This window comes from Pelecanus crispus, chromosome 1 (genome assembly GCF_030463565.1).
Source record: "Pelecanus crispus isolate bPelCri1 chromosome 1, bPelCri1.pri, whole genome shotgun sequence".
NCBI lineage: Eukaryota > Metazoa > Chordata > Aves > Pelecaniformes > Pelecanidae > Pelecanus > Pelecanus crispus.
This window is the reverse complement of record NC_134643.1, coordinates 39220023-39236037: the sequence shown is the minus strand read 5'-3', so window position 1 is coordinate 39236037 and position 16015 is coordinate 39220023. Positions and strand designations below refer to the sequence as shown.

General features: G+C 40.3%; 1 protein-coding gene across 1 annotated transcript in view; it reads right to left on the bottom strand.

Moving 5' to 3' along the window:
• The window catches only part of MSRB3 (methionine sulfoxide reductase B3), an 86297-nt gene that overhangs the window by 26482 nt on the left and 43800 nt on the right, over positions 1–16015 (bottom strand). The window contains 1 exon segment of the mRNA XM_075727779.1: positions 12240–12268. Coding sequence (XP_075583894.1) covers positions 12240–12268 — 29 coding nt within the window.

Sequence of the window (16015 nt, the reverse complement as noted above, 5' to 3'; positions counted from 1 at the left end):
AGTTGATGGGCATTCAAAAAAGTGATTCAGTGCACCCGCAGACAGACTTCTCCAGCAGAAGGGATGAACCCCTTTGAGGATGTTTATGTCTTCCAGCTGACTCTGGATGAAGGTCAGAGGGCTATGTCAAAGTAGACAGTTACAGTTAGATAAGATGATCCCACTCCCCCTGATATGGTAATAGCTTGTATAAAATATCTCTCCAAATGAAATGCTACTGTTTCTCCATAGACACACAGGGATTGTGTGAAAGCTAGACACAGAAATAACCTGAAAAGGATATTATCCAAACAAACAAAGCACCTCCGTTGCTACAGATAGTAAAGAAGAGCAAAGACTAGTGCTCAGTTACATGCTCCAGGGTTTATTCAGAACAACCACTCACTGAGAATATGGATTTTGTGATCTTGATAGGCATGGTGCTTGGAGAAGGTTATACAGATCTAAGATTGTTCAGACACCTGGACTATGGCTGATGAAAAGGCTGGGACCACTTACTCTCTAAAGAACAATAGGCGGGCATGACAATGGTATACCAAACAATAGAGAACGGTAATTCAGCCCCCGATGGAAAACAAGGTTGCTAAGACTCCTATTCAGATCACATAGGGATGCACATCTTTCCTTGCAGAAATACTTTCAGCCCTTGTAACTTAATTCACAGTTGTCTGGCTTAAGACCTGATCGTGCTGTCCTTGCTCGCATAAAACTCAGTGCAAATTGTGTCTGACTTAAACTGGCAGCATTAGACCTCATTGGTGTTTTGACTTAGGACTTAATCCTAAGCAGATGGGTGTTCACATGTACAGTGGCAGTTGCAGTGGTACGACACAAACTTGTCTACCATTACATCTTAAAGGCTGTGGTTGCCACTAAATTAAGTCAACAAAAGACAAATTAATGTTCTTTGCTTCATACTCAGATCAACACTGTAAAGATTTTGATGGTGATCACTGAGCATTCCAGTTTGATTAAAAGCAGCTTGCATTTTTCCCTTTACTTTTAGTACTACAAAACCTGAAATCAGTTTTGATAAGAGACTAAATTGTGAAATAGTAAAAGCTGACAGATCTTTCATATGGTTTCTTACTTGTCATAAATTTACAGCACTATATTAATAAAAGAAAAACACGAAATATTTTAATCTTTATTGAATCTTCTGTCATTAATAATTATCCCTTGGCTAGTTTGTACAGTCTAATAACATGAAACAGATACTTTTTTTCAAATAACAGATTTCTTCCAGTTTCAGATGTATTCTGTACAGTATCATTCTCATAATCTTGTATAGAAAAGATGCTAAGGGTATTTTTCTCTTTGACAAATCCAGAGGAAAGAGACAAAAACAGCTTTCACCTCTTTCTTGTTCAAATTCATGACCCCATAAACCATGCTAATCAAAACAGAAGATGTGCCGTTTTGGACAACATGCACTCAGCCACAAAGGTACTGTGCTTAATGAGACATTGCCTAAAACCAAACCAGGAAAATGCACTTTATGGTAGTGAGAAAATAATGAGAAAAAGAGTGGACACGTTGACCATAACCACCCTGTCCTGTTGAATTCATCAAGGCACACAGGCAAAAATCACCTCAGTAGCCCTCTTTGCCTGCTTTGGCTGCAGGCTGTCCCATAGATAAGCTACTGAAATCAAAGCAGTCCTCTGACACGTAGCATATGGGGGCTAAGGTGGGGCACCCCCTGAATGCCATGGTCTTGCCCTCTCATCTGTCCCAGAGGCTGAATGTGGCTGGCAGTGTGGTGCTTGTCCCAGTGGTTTCACACAGCCCTAGATCTCCTCTGGGCTCAATTCAGGTCACAGCAGTGACAAGCACCTCCAGACAGTCACAACTGAAATGATGCTATTGCTGGCTTAAGTTGTTGCTGTCCTTATTGAAGCTGTGGATTCCTCCCAGAGTGGGAAGGGAGAGGCAGAAGGCAGCTGAAGGAAAGCATCCTAAATAATTATTCTTCCTTGGCCAAAAAGAGGGAGTTGGGTTAAATTTGGTTTGATTTGGTTTTACTGTTAAACTGGAAAGTCAACATGAAGCAGCTGCTAGACTCTGTGGATGAAAAAGTGGGAACACTCCTCACCTGATAAGCCACACTTTTCATCATCTTCCTCTGACTCAGCAGGGCATCCCATGAACAGAAGAACTTCCCTTCTCCACGAGAAGCCAAGTTGGAACTGGATTTTAGTATCTCACAGAGGCCACTAATCTTGCCACCTTGCACTCTGCTTTCTCCTCCTTTGACCTGGTCTCTTTTCAAAGAGGTGGAACAAAAAGCGCTATGAGGAACAAGGGGCACCTTTTCATAGAACAATCGATGCAGTGGTCCACCCAAAGAAGGGTCTAAGAACTACTGAGTTGGCATGTGGTTTCCCAGCACAGCCTTAGTCACTGCCTAAATCAAGGAAGGGCCCCAGCCCAACCTCCTCAGCTGCTTGGCCTCCAGGCAAATAAAAGATGAAAATTTTTGTTAGCGACCAGAAAAGAGAGCAAGAGAAAGTCTCAGCTGAGTGGGAATGAATGAGAAGGGAATGGAAGTACTTAAGATCTTTTTTTTAAACTTTTCTAAGGGTGGGGTGGAGACCTGCAGCAGAGACTCAACATGGACTTCTAGAATAAGCAAGGAATTTACTGATTCAGAGTAAATTCAGGCATATTGGGAGGGAGATACAGCTTAAAAAGAGACTACTTTTTACGGAGGGAAAAACAATATCTTGAGAATGCATCAGATTGTACCAAATACAGTACATACTAACAAACATATTATTAGGATCTCTTCAGTATTCACAGGGCACTGTCTTTCTGATTCCACCTCCTTTTCCCTTCAAAATTGGTATTATTTCCACAACAAGGGAAAACACCATAGAACCGATCCATGACAAGTGTGCAGCATCTTCAACTTTCATGGCCTGAGGAAGAGATCAGACCACTCAGACTCTTGCAAGACTCAGACAGATTTCATGAACTGCCACTGGCCAGGACATTTAACATCCTCCAGGCCCCACTATGTTAAGTGTCATTCACATCTGCAAATACAAGGGGGGTTTTTTTTTGGAAATTAATGCAGGGTGAATGATCCTATGATAAACAGGTAAAAAACTGCTTTCTTAGACCCATATCACTGATAGGAGTACTGTTCTTAAAGAGCTTTGGGAAGCTGTATATTCTGTCAGTATTTTCTGTCCTATATGCCTAAGCCCTCAGCTCACATTTACATGACATTTAAACTCCACTATTATTACATATTAGACTTTAACAAACAAATTCAGGCCTTCATCTATAGCCACAGTCATGCATTCTGCTGCAGAAATCATGCAGTTCAATTAGGTGGGGGATTCTGGACCTGGGAAGACCATTTGCATGAATTGTATTTCTTCTGCACAGAACTGAGATCCCCTTGACATAAATTTTGTGGTACGTGTGACTGTGTAGGCAGAGTGAAAAAAAATACATTTACATTTACCTAGATCTCCTCTGGGCTCAATTCAGGTCACAGCAGTGACAAGCACCTCCAGACAGTCACAAATGAAATGATGCTATTGCTGGCTTAAGTTGTAATACATTTACCATGCTGCCTTTTATATTGCTTTCTAGAGACTCTTTCTAACATAACTTCATTTATTCAATCTAAAAGGAGGCACTTTGTAAAGGCCACCCATGATTTGATTTATGGTGGACGTAAGAGGTGATCTCAACTGAGAAAGTGTTTCCACTGCACTAGGTCTTAGACATGCTCAATAGCAAGAGACAGCTCTTTCCCTGAAAAGCCATGCAATGTAAACAAACTAGACAGACAATGGGCAGGGGGAAAAAGGCATAGGGAAAAAGTACTTTGACCAAGGTCACAGAGCTGTTAGACATGCTGGAACAGGGTACAGAATCAGCAGATGCCCATACAATACTAAAAATATGAAGAAGCCATCCAATTATGTCCAAACCTGCACATCTCGGCTACCTATATACATCCAGATGGATGCTGGTAGCTTCTGCACCAGAAGATAGTAAAGACGTGAAGTATTCTTCTATCCTACAGAATTCTTGTTTCCTGGCACCATGCAGTGAGCTAAACAGTATCCCATGTTGCCATTCTTCAAATCCTCTGCAGAAGTATGCACATGATGCAGAATGCCGTAACACTCCACTTACAAATGAATTGTAGTTCAGCTTCCAAATTACAAAGCAGACAGGCAGTTTTTTTCCCCCCGCTTCTTGGTTTAAATGAATAGAGTACTAATAAAGCAATGAAACAATACAACTGACTTGAGCTGTACATGGTGTGGTAAGTCGCATTTGAGCTATATAAGCATCTCAATGAGCCACAGCTGTGACCAGAAACCTCCCTGCTTGTCCATTCTTGTGGCTTCTCTTGCACATACTCCATTTTTGGCTAATTAAATGGGACTATGGCAAAGTTAATTATCACAGTTAGTCTGTAATTGGGTTAATTTGAATGAATTTTCATTTAAAAGGAACAGAAAAACTCTTTATGAAGTCTGCAAGTATAGGATAATTCAAGAGTATCACCAAAAATCTTCTACTTTGTCCACTGAACAAGACTGCGATGCAAATAGCTCTTGAAAAGTAATTAGGTAGCCTTGCTCAGTAAAAAACTGCACAATGATTAACAGGTCTAAGCCAGAATCACAACATTTTTGTAGTTGAGAAATCCAGCCCTCCAGAACAGTAAAGATGTTATGCTGCTGAATATTGCTAACTTGAAAGAGCAATTTGCTGACTAACAATAAACCAACTCCCCAATAGACCAAACCTATCTGAAGCAGCTGTACTTCTGACGAATAAAAAATCATCAGCCAATCTACTTTATAGTTTATAATTTAACTGAGTACCATCGTCTCCAACTCCATGTAATAAAACTATGATTTATATATTATTCTTGTCTTCTCAGACTACTTTTGCCAAATTGTTTCTTAAAGACGGCCTTTTTTAGCTATTTACAATGAAATACAAAATAGAAAAGATTGTCTTTTAGTACTTAGAAAGAAGGGTAAAAAATTTCTCCTAAATAAATCTGATGAACTTGCTTACATTAATGATAATAAAATGAAAAACCTAAATCTAAATATTTTCATTACAGGACCAATTTAAACACATTGTGAGATCCTTCTCAGCAAGATCCTCAGAGCAAGGCAAGAAAGAAGCAGCAATGATTATTAAAGTAGATGTAAGACAAAAATAGCAAATTTTATTTGTCTTTGTTGATATTATATTCCTGGCTCCAGGAGCAAGGCCCTTTAACGCACAGTTCTTACCACATGCCAACAGGCAGTGCTTTGTGCAGAAGCGGCACAGTGAGCGTGTGTGCTAGCTCACAAGGGCAGAGCATCTTTAAGTAGATGCCCTATTAATGAGAACACAATCAGGATTTTTTTGAGGGAGGAGTATATTATCCAAACAACCCCACAAAATAGAAATTACACAAATTATTCACACAGAAAAATTTAAGGCTGTTGTGAGTCCGATCAAGGCTGCTGGCCTCCATTGGTAGATTCACGGATCTAGCTTATGGAAGTGAACATGCTTCCTATTAAAATACTTTGACAACTGAGAAGAATCATGCCAATGACAGCAAGGAATAGCCTGGCTCAGATACAAATAAGATGAACAGAGAAAGTGGGAGGAAAAGACATCTGCAACTGCACAGCCAGTATTAGAATTTGGAAAGTTAGACATTTGGAATCCTCTGGCAGCTGACTGCCTTGTTTAAAAATCCTAGATGAGCAAGCTTGCCTGCATGCTTACAATACTTTTAATCAGCCCTCCACGCATTAAAGCATTATTCTGTATGTTGAAATAATTTGACCAACTTTTGCCATCCTTTACAAAAGATACAAGAGCAGGGCGATGATCAGTCACTGCAGGTCAGCGCTGTTACAAGCACGTAGTTCACTGGGATGTACCAGTGAGATGTCCCGGCCACCTATACTCCAAGTCACAATGCAGTACGGCCCTGAAAACATTCAACAGATGGTTCAGCTTGCTTCTGGATCTAAACGCTCATCTCTCTGCTGAACAAATATAACAGACCGTGCTCTCCAGTCATTGCATCCCTAATGATCTGCTTGTAGAGTTGTTAATGCCAAGAACAAAATAGCACTGACAAGTAATGACAAGTAAGATAATCTGAGCTGCTGTTCTGTTTATGTAGTTGCTGTCTCCCACCATCTCTCTGTGCCAGCTCATGCACCCTTTCAAGAATCCATGCGCTGGTGGTGGCCAGAGGGAAGGAAATAATTCCTCATAGCTGAAAGAGACTCTGGAGAGGTCACCCAAAAAGCTGTGGAGCATCCTTATTCTTCAGTATCTCATTTGATTTTGCCACTTTTCCCTGTTACAGACTCTGCCAAGTAATCTTTTTATGTTTCTAAATCAAATATTCTGGTTGTAGGGTGACTGAGGAACTTGTCAATATGATTTTGTTAGGAACACCAAATGCCTCTTCTCCTCCCTGTTCCTGAAACTACTTGCACTTGTTAAGAAGAAATTAACAACCACTCTATCACAACCTGGCTGAAGAAGCTGACATCAATAAAACTTAGGAATTGATTTGTTAATCTGTATTTAGATCTATGATCCAATCGATGGATGGATGATATTACTAAGTACCCTGCTGCTTCAGGGACCTAAGGTGTCAGGCAAACTAAGTTTCTTTTGGGTTTGCCTAGTAGCAAGGCTCAGTAAGAGATGCTCATTTGCAAGATGCCTTTTGGTTTTCATTTCTTTCTTACTTGGGAGGAGAGTTCCTTGTGCTCTTAACAGTTGTACTGATGACTTTCATACAGTGGGACTGATGACAGGCTAGGGGAAATCAGGGCTGATAGCGAGAGTTTGGAAAGTCTATTGCTGAACATCTGGAAGTGTAGCCAAGAGGAATTTATGAGAGGAAAACATCTGATCCCCCCCAACCTTATGATTTTCTTCAACTGTTCTCTAGCACCCATGCTGAATCACGTAGCCTAGCGAATTAGTACATCATAGGGGCCACGTTAAGGGAATAATACCAGTAAATACAAGAGGTGAGAAAGGAAAGGATGGGAACTTTGATGGGGATAAAGGGGTGGAAGCATTGTGCAGCGCTGAAGACATGGGGATACACTCATTCTGGTGGAAAAAGCAATGTGCAGAGAGGAGAAACGACCTGCAGAGTCACTGGCTGACACTGTGAGTCCAGACAAGGCAGGTGAAGGAAATTCCAGGAACTGTCGGGGGCTCCTTGACTTGCTTTGTATTTGACTGCTGGGGTGGCAGGGATCCAACAAAAGCTCATGTGTAGCTGTCCCTCAGTACATCCTCTGGCTGCATGGGCAGCTATTATAGCTTAACCCCTGATACTAATTGGAATGTTTCCAAAGTATTGACACAAACAGTGGTATAAAGTCACATAGGTAATCTCCACATTTCATTTGATTTGTATAGAAGCGGGGAGACAGACGAACGGGTTCTGGAGATGCATCTCTCTTTTTGAGAGAAGCGGGAATCTGGCACAGTGAACGACGAGGAACACAGCCGAAGGCAGTGTGCGCCCTTGGGCACTCCTCTCTCTTCTGCCTGCGCACAGATGCATTTCTACAGCGCGGTGCTTCCACAACTGTCACTTTATTGCACCCTGCGCTCTCTGACTTCCTCCATTCCACTGTCTGAGTGACATATATATAAAAGAAACTCCACTGGAGGCCGAGTGTATTGTCCTGGGATTAGTTCTTTCTTTTTAACACAGAACAAAACTCAAATTTCTTCCCCTTCACGATTTCACTGCCAACACTATCACTTGAATATCACATGGCTCACCTCCATAGTGACATGCAGGATACACCAAATGTTACAGAAGATGCCCCAAGAAAACTCCAGCCCTCCCGGTAGGCAGTAGGAAATTCACCATTACCATTCCCTGGTGACCAGTGGGCATGCTGAGACAGTTGTTTGCATTTTCTGTGCTTATTTTTCTATTACTAAAGTGGGATTAACAGTGTTCAGTGACAGCTTTTGAGACCTACAAATTCTTCCTGTTATGGAACAGCATCATGAAGACCTATTTTTCTCTAAATAAATAAATAAAAAAAATCTTTCATTAACTGATTATTCCAATATAATTCTTACATTCTTAAATTCTAAAATTTGCTAACCAAGCACATAGCACAACAAGCATTTTAGACACTACCAAAATACTGATAATTAGAACAAAATTGTTTCAGCTGTGGTTTTTGTGGTTTACTTTGTTCCCTAACAGGTTTTTAGAAAAAAAATATTTTTCCTACAACCTTTTTCACTTTCAAGTACTTTTTAGGAAAAATCTATTTTCAGTACCAGTGAAATTCATCATATTATGACAGGAAAGCAAAATTGTTTCATTTCATAAGATCTTCTAACAGCATGAAGCTAACCCCATGGTCTCTGAGACAGAAATTCTGCCAGCTATAGACTTACAAAGAATCAGGAGAGAAAAAGAAGTTTCTCAGATGGAACTGTTAGTCATGATATGAAGAATGTGTGTCCCCTACAGATGTTATAGCTATTTATATGATAAATCCCGATCATCACTATAGGAATTTTACAGCCTTCTTTTAAGTTAATGCTTAAGTTCAAATTAATCTTCTTTTGACAATGTTTGCTTAATATTTCAGTGTTGAACAACATTTCCAGGGTTATATTTACAGTGAGCCTACTGGGCAGTTTTAAAGCTGTATTCCAGACTTTGTACTTGCTTCAGAAAGACTTCTTTTAATTCTTCAATGCTTCACAAATATTTCTAGGAAAGACAAGTACAATAAGCATTGATAAATGCTTAACAAGGGCACATCTAGACTTGCAAGCTAACTGGAATCAACATTAGGGCTAATTTAGAGCATGCGACAGGTTGTAGAACAGCTCTCTGGAAGAAAATACTCATTCTAAAATAAAATGACCTCATTCTCACATTCAACACTTGAACTGTTTTGAGTAACATGAGATAAACGAGAACAAAGCATGTTTGTTCCAGTTTGCGGGATCACTGGTTTACTCAGGAATCACAGTCTGGGGAATTCAAAACGAACTGAGGGAGATGAAAATACCTCAAGGTGTCTCCAAGGAACTCAAGGTTGCATAAATGTAGAGTCATTGGTTTCAAATGGCAGCAGCCCTTTTAAAACCAACGCTACATTTACACACTTCAGAGCCCCATATTATGTAGAACGTGGTGCTACAGAGGGCACTGCACCCCCTCACACCAGAGAAATATTATTTTATGAGGATGCATCTCTGCTATCACCAATGCATCCTTCCACTCCCTGCCTACACCCTCCTGTTCACTCAGAGGCAGCAGGAGGTCTGGGCTTGTTGTCTGGTTTTGGATGGCAAGCTGTTTGGTGGAGAAACAAAACCAGCGATGTTTTATTTGGGTGATATATGCTGACTTGATCTCAGTATCTCCACTTCTCCTCTGCTCTTGCTTATTTGGAACAAAAGATAAACTCTAAGTGCTTTCACTATCTGACTGTCAAGAAGAGCTTCTGGGTGGAAGAACTGAGCACCATCCCCGTAAAGGGAAAGCTGCTGTACGTTTCACAAAGAGAAGATTTTTTTCAGTCCTGGCGTTTCTGGCTGTGAAATGCACTTTGAGGTTACAGACTTTCTGTGATTTCTTTTTTCTTAAAATACCATTTTTATTGTGTGCTTAATTTGTTTTTTCTACTATCTTTTAACATCTGTCTTTGGATGAGACGCTGAAAGAGGCAGCACTGGTAAGACCGAGGCATTAAACCTCAGTAATTCTCAGTTCCACATCCAACATTTGGGGCAAAGCATAAAACGAGACCAGGAGCCCCAGCCTGACCTGGCCAGCCACACACACTGGCGATCCACAGTGCATCACTAGGTGAGGAGCCTTCAGCGCCTTGGGGGGTGACCACGGTCCCGTGACTGGAAAGCCTGCAACTATTCCAATCAAAGGCTTCCCCAGGGATTTAGGGGAAAGGGATCACAAGCAGATGATGAAAGTGAGACTCTGCAGAAAAAGGAGGACTAAATCTAAGAAACTCCTTAGCCCCAGACCTTCCCACACTGTATGCCTGATGGTACACAAAGCACTTGGAAGAGGGAAGCAGCACAGCACAAGGCTAAAAATTCCTGTTGACATTCATGGTACCTGCTGATGTTGACACTCAGCAAAATAACATTAATCACCTGCTGCAGAGAATTCTGGTGCACGTCCAGAGAATATTTAGGTGCAGCAAAAAAAGTGGAGGCAGAGAAGATCTTGGGTCTTTTATTGCTCATTTACATTTATGTATTTTTTGTGTGGTCTCCTATAAGCGGACCTTACTTCCAACATCCTTTTACAACCCCTGTGCGCTCTGTGCTCTTGAGGAGACAAAACTGTATCAGGCATTCACAAGGCCAGAGCTCTGACCTTGTAAGAATAACGCCTAAGGAGTGCCTTCAGAAGAGCAGGGCAGGGAGAGCAACTCTTGTCCTCCGGTCTTTGGGCAATCGGGGTTTCCAACACCCCTGTGTGAAAAATCAGAGACAACCTGTGTCCAGAACACAGACTTAGACTCAAGGAAAGCAAGCCTATGGAGCCCACACAGATGAAGAGGAGACATTCAAGAGCTCAGGCTCAACCTACAGAGTTCAATCACCAAGGCCTGGTGACATCTACCCAGCAGGCGTTCACCATGGCTGTGATGGTGCCAAACTTTTTATCGATACTCTGTCCTCTCTAGGAAAGATGATACCCCTGCCTTCATTGCAAGGAGAGTGGCACACAGAATAGTGCACGTAACAGGTGAGCTGCTTCAAAAGGAGAAGTCAGAAAACTGTTTGTAACTTACCCCACTGAGCAAATCAAAGTTCTGCAGAGACCATTTTACCCTCAACAGAAAAGTGACACATTTGACGTTCTGCTCCACACCATTGTTTTGGTGACATTATTAAAAGAAAGGGGCTGATGGCAGACAATGTGTGAAGCTATCCCCCCATGTAAAACTGTTTTGTCCTAGATCCAAGAAGCAATCTTAGCACAGAGTTCATTCAAACAATATTTAAAGCAAGTAACCTCAAACTCACAGACTAAAATCATAACAGAAGCAAGATGACTCAAGTATACAAGATGTAGGAATTGGCTACATAAATGCTTCCTGCTGTAGATTTCACTCCTATACAGTTCCAAAGATAAAATCTGACGTGGAAAGAAAAAGCAAGGTAATACCTCACATTTCAAACCCAAATCATGCGGCAACTGGGATAAAAGGAAACATGCTATTTCATAAATACTCTGATTAATAGATATTGTAAAAGTCATATCATTATAAGCAATTACAATCACTGCATTAAGCAAACCATATAGAAGATAACGTTGGCCTAAATACAAAATTGCCATAATAGGTTTTCTGTTTAAAATAGTTGTTTTCATCTTAACAAAAAAATGTATTTTGAATGACCTTTTCAGGCAATGGACATTTCAGCTAGTTCCAGGGCAACAGCCCATTCTTAATTTACTATTGTTTAACTTTAAGGAACACCCAGGAATAGTTAACTGAATAAATAACAGTCTGGCATTAGGATCTCTGTTTTTCCCCCAACTGTTCCTGTTCACTGTCCTGTGTTTTTTGTCTTGCTAGATACACATTAACCTGTTAGACTGACCTTCACTTCCCTCCCAATCCCTACAACACATTAAAATTCTTTAAAAATGACAACTTGAGAGAGACTGCCTTTTGGTAAACCTCCTAAAGCGAGCTCTACAGACTGGTCTGGCATGCGTTGTGTACATGCATCTGTCACGAAAATTTGATGACAAATCATCTGTTTCCTGACAGATAGGCTGCACTGACTTCAAATTCCCATGAAATGTCTTTGTCCACCAGCAAGAAAAACATTCTCCTTTAAAGCAGTGATCATTCTTAAACTTCACTTCAATCTTCCATTTGCTTTAGTCTGTATTATCATTTATTGGTACTATAATTTTTCCAGATCAATTAAAGCCTGTCGCAAGATACATCTTCCTGACCATCTTTTGGGAAAATGTAGAGAGACAGGAACTAATGAAAGGAATGAAAGTAAATGTTTCACAGCAATAATGCTGTTTTCAGAGGGTGAGAAATGAAGATCCTTTTTAAGACTGACCTACCCCAGTTTGTTTAAAACTAAACTGAACTTGAACTGATAAACTACTCTTTTGAGATTAACCTGAATAGTGTACATTCAGCAAAACACTGTAAATCTAAACATACCTGAATTGGAGTCAAACTTTGTTTCTGACCTGCAAAAGAAAATAAAAAGATGGTAAGTTACAAGAACTGCTTTATGCCATAAAAGCCATTTGTCAGACGGATACCCCAGCAAATAGCGTCTTTAACAAGACTGTCTACCTCTGTACATTAATACTTACTGCATCCAAGGGCATTTGAACCCAAATAATAACTATTATCTTTAACATTTTGGGGTTTTTACAATGGAGAGTTACAAAGAAGATATTTTAAAAGACAAATCACAAAATGAATGCAGAAAATAGAATATAAATGTAAAACAGGATTAAATTATATGCTGTGAATCCTGGAACACAGTTGTTCCTATGAAATAAATATTGTTTTCATTCATTTTCATTTTTGAAAAGTCATTAAGAGGATTTAATTTATTCATGAATGTTTCCAATCTATTTTTGAAGCAGATACCGTTTCATTAATGTCATATGTATTGTATCCAATGATCTGTACTTAATTGTACAACATCCTAGGAGGGTTTTGTTTGTGTGTGTCTTCAATTTACTCACTCTGCACATAGGAATAAGTGGTTTGATTTTCTTAAAAGTGGAAAGCGGGGGGTGGGAGAGAGGGAGAGAGGAAGGGAGCCAGACCTAAATTTTAACTTGTTTTAAAGTCTTTGCAAAAAGACAATGATGTGTGCATTATGCACCATTAGCTTTGGTCGTGCACTGCAGATTTTTCTCTCTCTAACAAGTAGTGTTTTCTTCTAAGGGCTTAGCACTTAGCAAATGAACCCTATAACCCGTATATTTAATAAAAGGAAGAAAAAATTAGCCCGTGTGGGAACATCATGTTTCAGATATAGGTTAATAATACTTGTAAATGTAGAAGCCTTTGAAGATCTCAATTCAACTGTGGGAAAACTTAAGTTGGGTAATTACTCTCAAGATGCTGCTGATGTGCTGTCAAGCAGAATTAACCCTATGACTAGGCCTATCTACACAATCTGCTATAAGACAGCATTGTCTATATCGAGCTCTCAAACCAATTAACAGGCATGTTCCAATCAGATTTATATTGCCCACTAACAATCAGTGGTATACATGGTCATGGCTGTCACAGCAGGACGCAAGGTCTGAGCAGCAGGAGACCTGTTAAAGGATGTTACGTTGGCAGCAAAATGCATTTCCCCAGAAGTTCTAAGGAGGAAGTACAATGTTGGATCCTTTTACGTTGCATCAGGGAGGGGATGTATTTTGGGAAGTTACAGTCCTTCTTTTTTCAAAAATAAATGACTGAAGCTCAAGAACTAATTGCAGATTTATTTTCTTCTTTTGTTTTATAAGCTTGTATATGCAGGTACGTGTAGACGTATTTTACATGTACTCTATAAATTTTATATAATTGGCATTGTAATCCCATACCAAAGATGCATGCTACAGCAAACAAGTATCAAAACAATCATGATATAAAAAATGAACATGTTCACTCTATTAGTTACAGTTAAAGCCATCAGAAAGGAAACAACTCCCTTCTCCCTTCCTGCTCATTCTCCACCTTCCCCCAGTGCTCACAATCTTTTATGTCTTAAATATAACTCTCAGGTGCTGAAAAGATGGAAAGGAAAAAAAACCCATAACTTATCTTCCTAATTGGTACTTATAAAGTACCACCAAAAGCACTGAACAAAGAAAGTGTGTTGCTGACATGCCTTCACGAATACCACCACCAATAACTGCCCAGGGCACCAGCCCATGCTCCTGTTTGGCAGTGTATTCCAGTTGGTATTTACACCCAGCTGGATAAGGTCCCCACCCTGAGAAAGGTGCATGCCAGTAACTGGGGGGAATTTCACTGAGTTGCAGGTAAAGCCACTTACTCCATATTTTATTTACAATATTCTCCTCAAGCTGCAGTGCATCTGCCTAAACTGTTTTCTCTTGCTCATCACTGTAGCAGCAACACCTCACTACCTACATAGTCGGACAACGTACGAATCTTACCCTCAGTGTCTGTTTATCTGCACAATCAACTTCTCGCTGCCTAAATTCTAGATACTTGGTATTAGTTGGTCAAACAAACACCCTGGTTCTCAGCTTGCCTGGTTTGGCATTGACATATGCACTGCAACTTGCGGCATCAACAAACTGGCCCAGGGGCCAAGATGGCAGGGAGTCCGTGGGGAGGAGGGTCACAAGGGTCACTGGGCACTGTAATGAGTACCAAAGCTCCAAACAGCCATAAGTTACTGGACAACAAATCAGGAAAGCGATGCAGGGCGATAAATGAATAGAACTTTGTCTGGCAACAGCAGAATAGCTACGAAAGAAAACACAACATGGGGGGTAGTGCTAGGAGCCATGGAGAGAAGGAGGGTCACCTACATTACGGTCACCATGTCACCCTGGGAAAACAATGCAAAATTTAGGACACAGTATTACAGAAATTGTTAGAGATTTGAGAAAGGCACAGAAAAAAAGGGAGGAAAATAATGAAGCGTCTTTGGCATTGCAAATAAGCAACAACTAGCAGATGTGAGAAAAGCGCTCTGCAAGAACACAAAGTCATCTTGACCACTTGAAGGAATTACAAAGCTTCCATCAATTTCAATGGAACCAGCACTTTTCCCCTAGATCTTCCGGTATTTACATCTTTTTCTTGACAGCACGCTAGACAAAGGTATCAGGAACTAGTTGCACATAGGTATTAAAAGTATGCAACTGAAAAATGGCCAATAAATAGGATAAAATCAAATGCTGATAGTACATTCCAAAGGGATGTTTTGCTACACACAAAAATATTAACTCTGACTCCTTTATGCTTTTAAAACTACATTAACTAGAGGGAAAAACTTCTCTGTACATTGTTTGCTATCATTGTACATACTCTGATATTCAACCTAAGCATCCTACCAAACAAGATGCACCTTACAGAGCCAGGCACTGACTTTACAAACTGTCATCACTTATCACACCAAGAAGGGAAAAAAACCCCAACAAACAGAGAATAGCTTTGTGCATATTTTCTCTACTTTTGCCCCACAGGAGTACTCTGAAAGTCAGGGAATCATTCATAAATATCTTTGGAAAAGAGTCTATATGCACAGAGTAAGGGGATATTTATAAAGTGCTTTCCATTTCCAACTGTGATATGACTCAAATACACACAACACATGGCAATACAAATGCCAAGTAGCTCATCTACCAACACACAATATGCAAGGAAATAGCGAGCTACTGGAAAGGTTTAGCTAAGGACAACGTGCCGCAATATTTTTAAAGATCCCAGAAATAATTAAATCAAACACAAACAATAAAATATATGATGGTCACTTTATCTGTGCTGCAAAGAGGTGCAGGATTTCGACCTGTTCCTTTTAAAAGGCACTGTAAACCAGATGTTAAGGCTGCCAAGTACTGAGAGAGAGAAAATCGGAGTGATGATAATCACCATGTGTTCCTCCAGTGTGAATTTTCAAGTACTGCCTTCCAAAGTATGACTGAAGTGCAATTGTTCAGTGCCACATACTACAGCGTGACCAGACACACTACAGCTGAAGGTAACACAGATCTGCCATTTGCCAGTGAAGTGGGCTTTTGGCAAGGAGAGGGGAAAGAGGACTTACCGCAGAACCTCTGCTTGTTGCACCACAACTGCCTTTTTCTTTCACCCTTCTTGGTGAAGTTTTTATCAAGTTTATTCATGTTTTATTGAAGCTCAACATTGGTAACAGCCTTTGAAAGCCCCACAGCTCTCTGAGAAAGCACCTGATGAAACCTCTGCAGTTCTGATCCTTTCGTTTT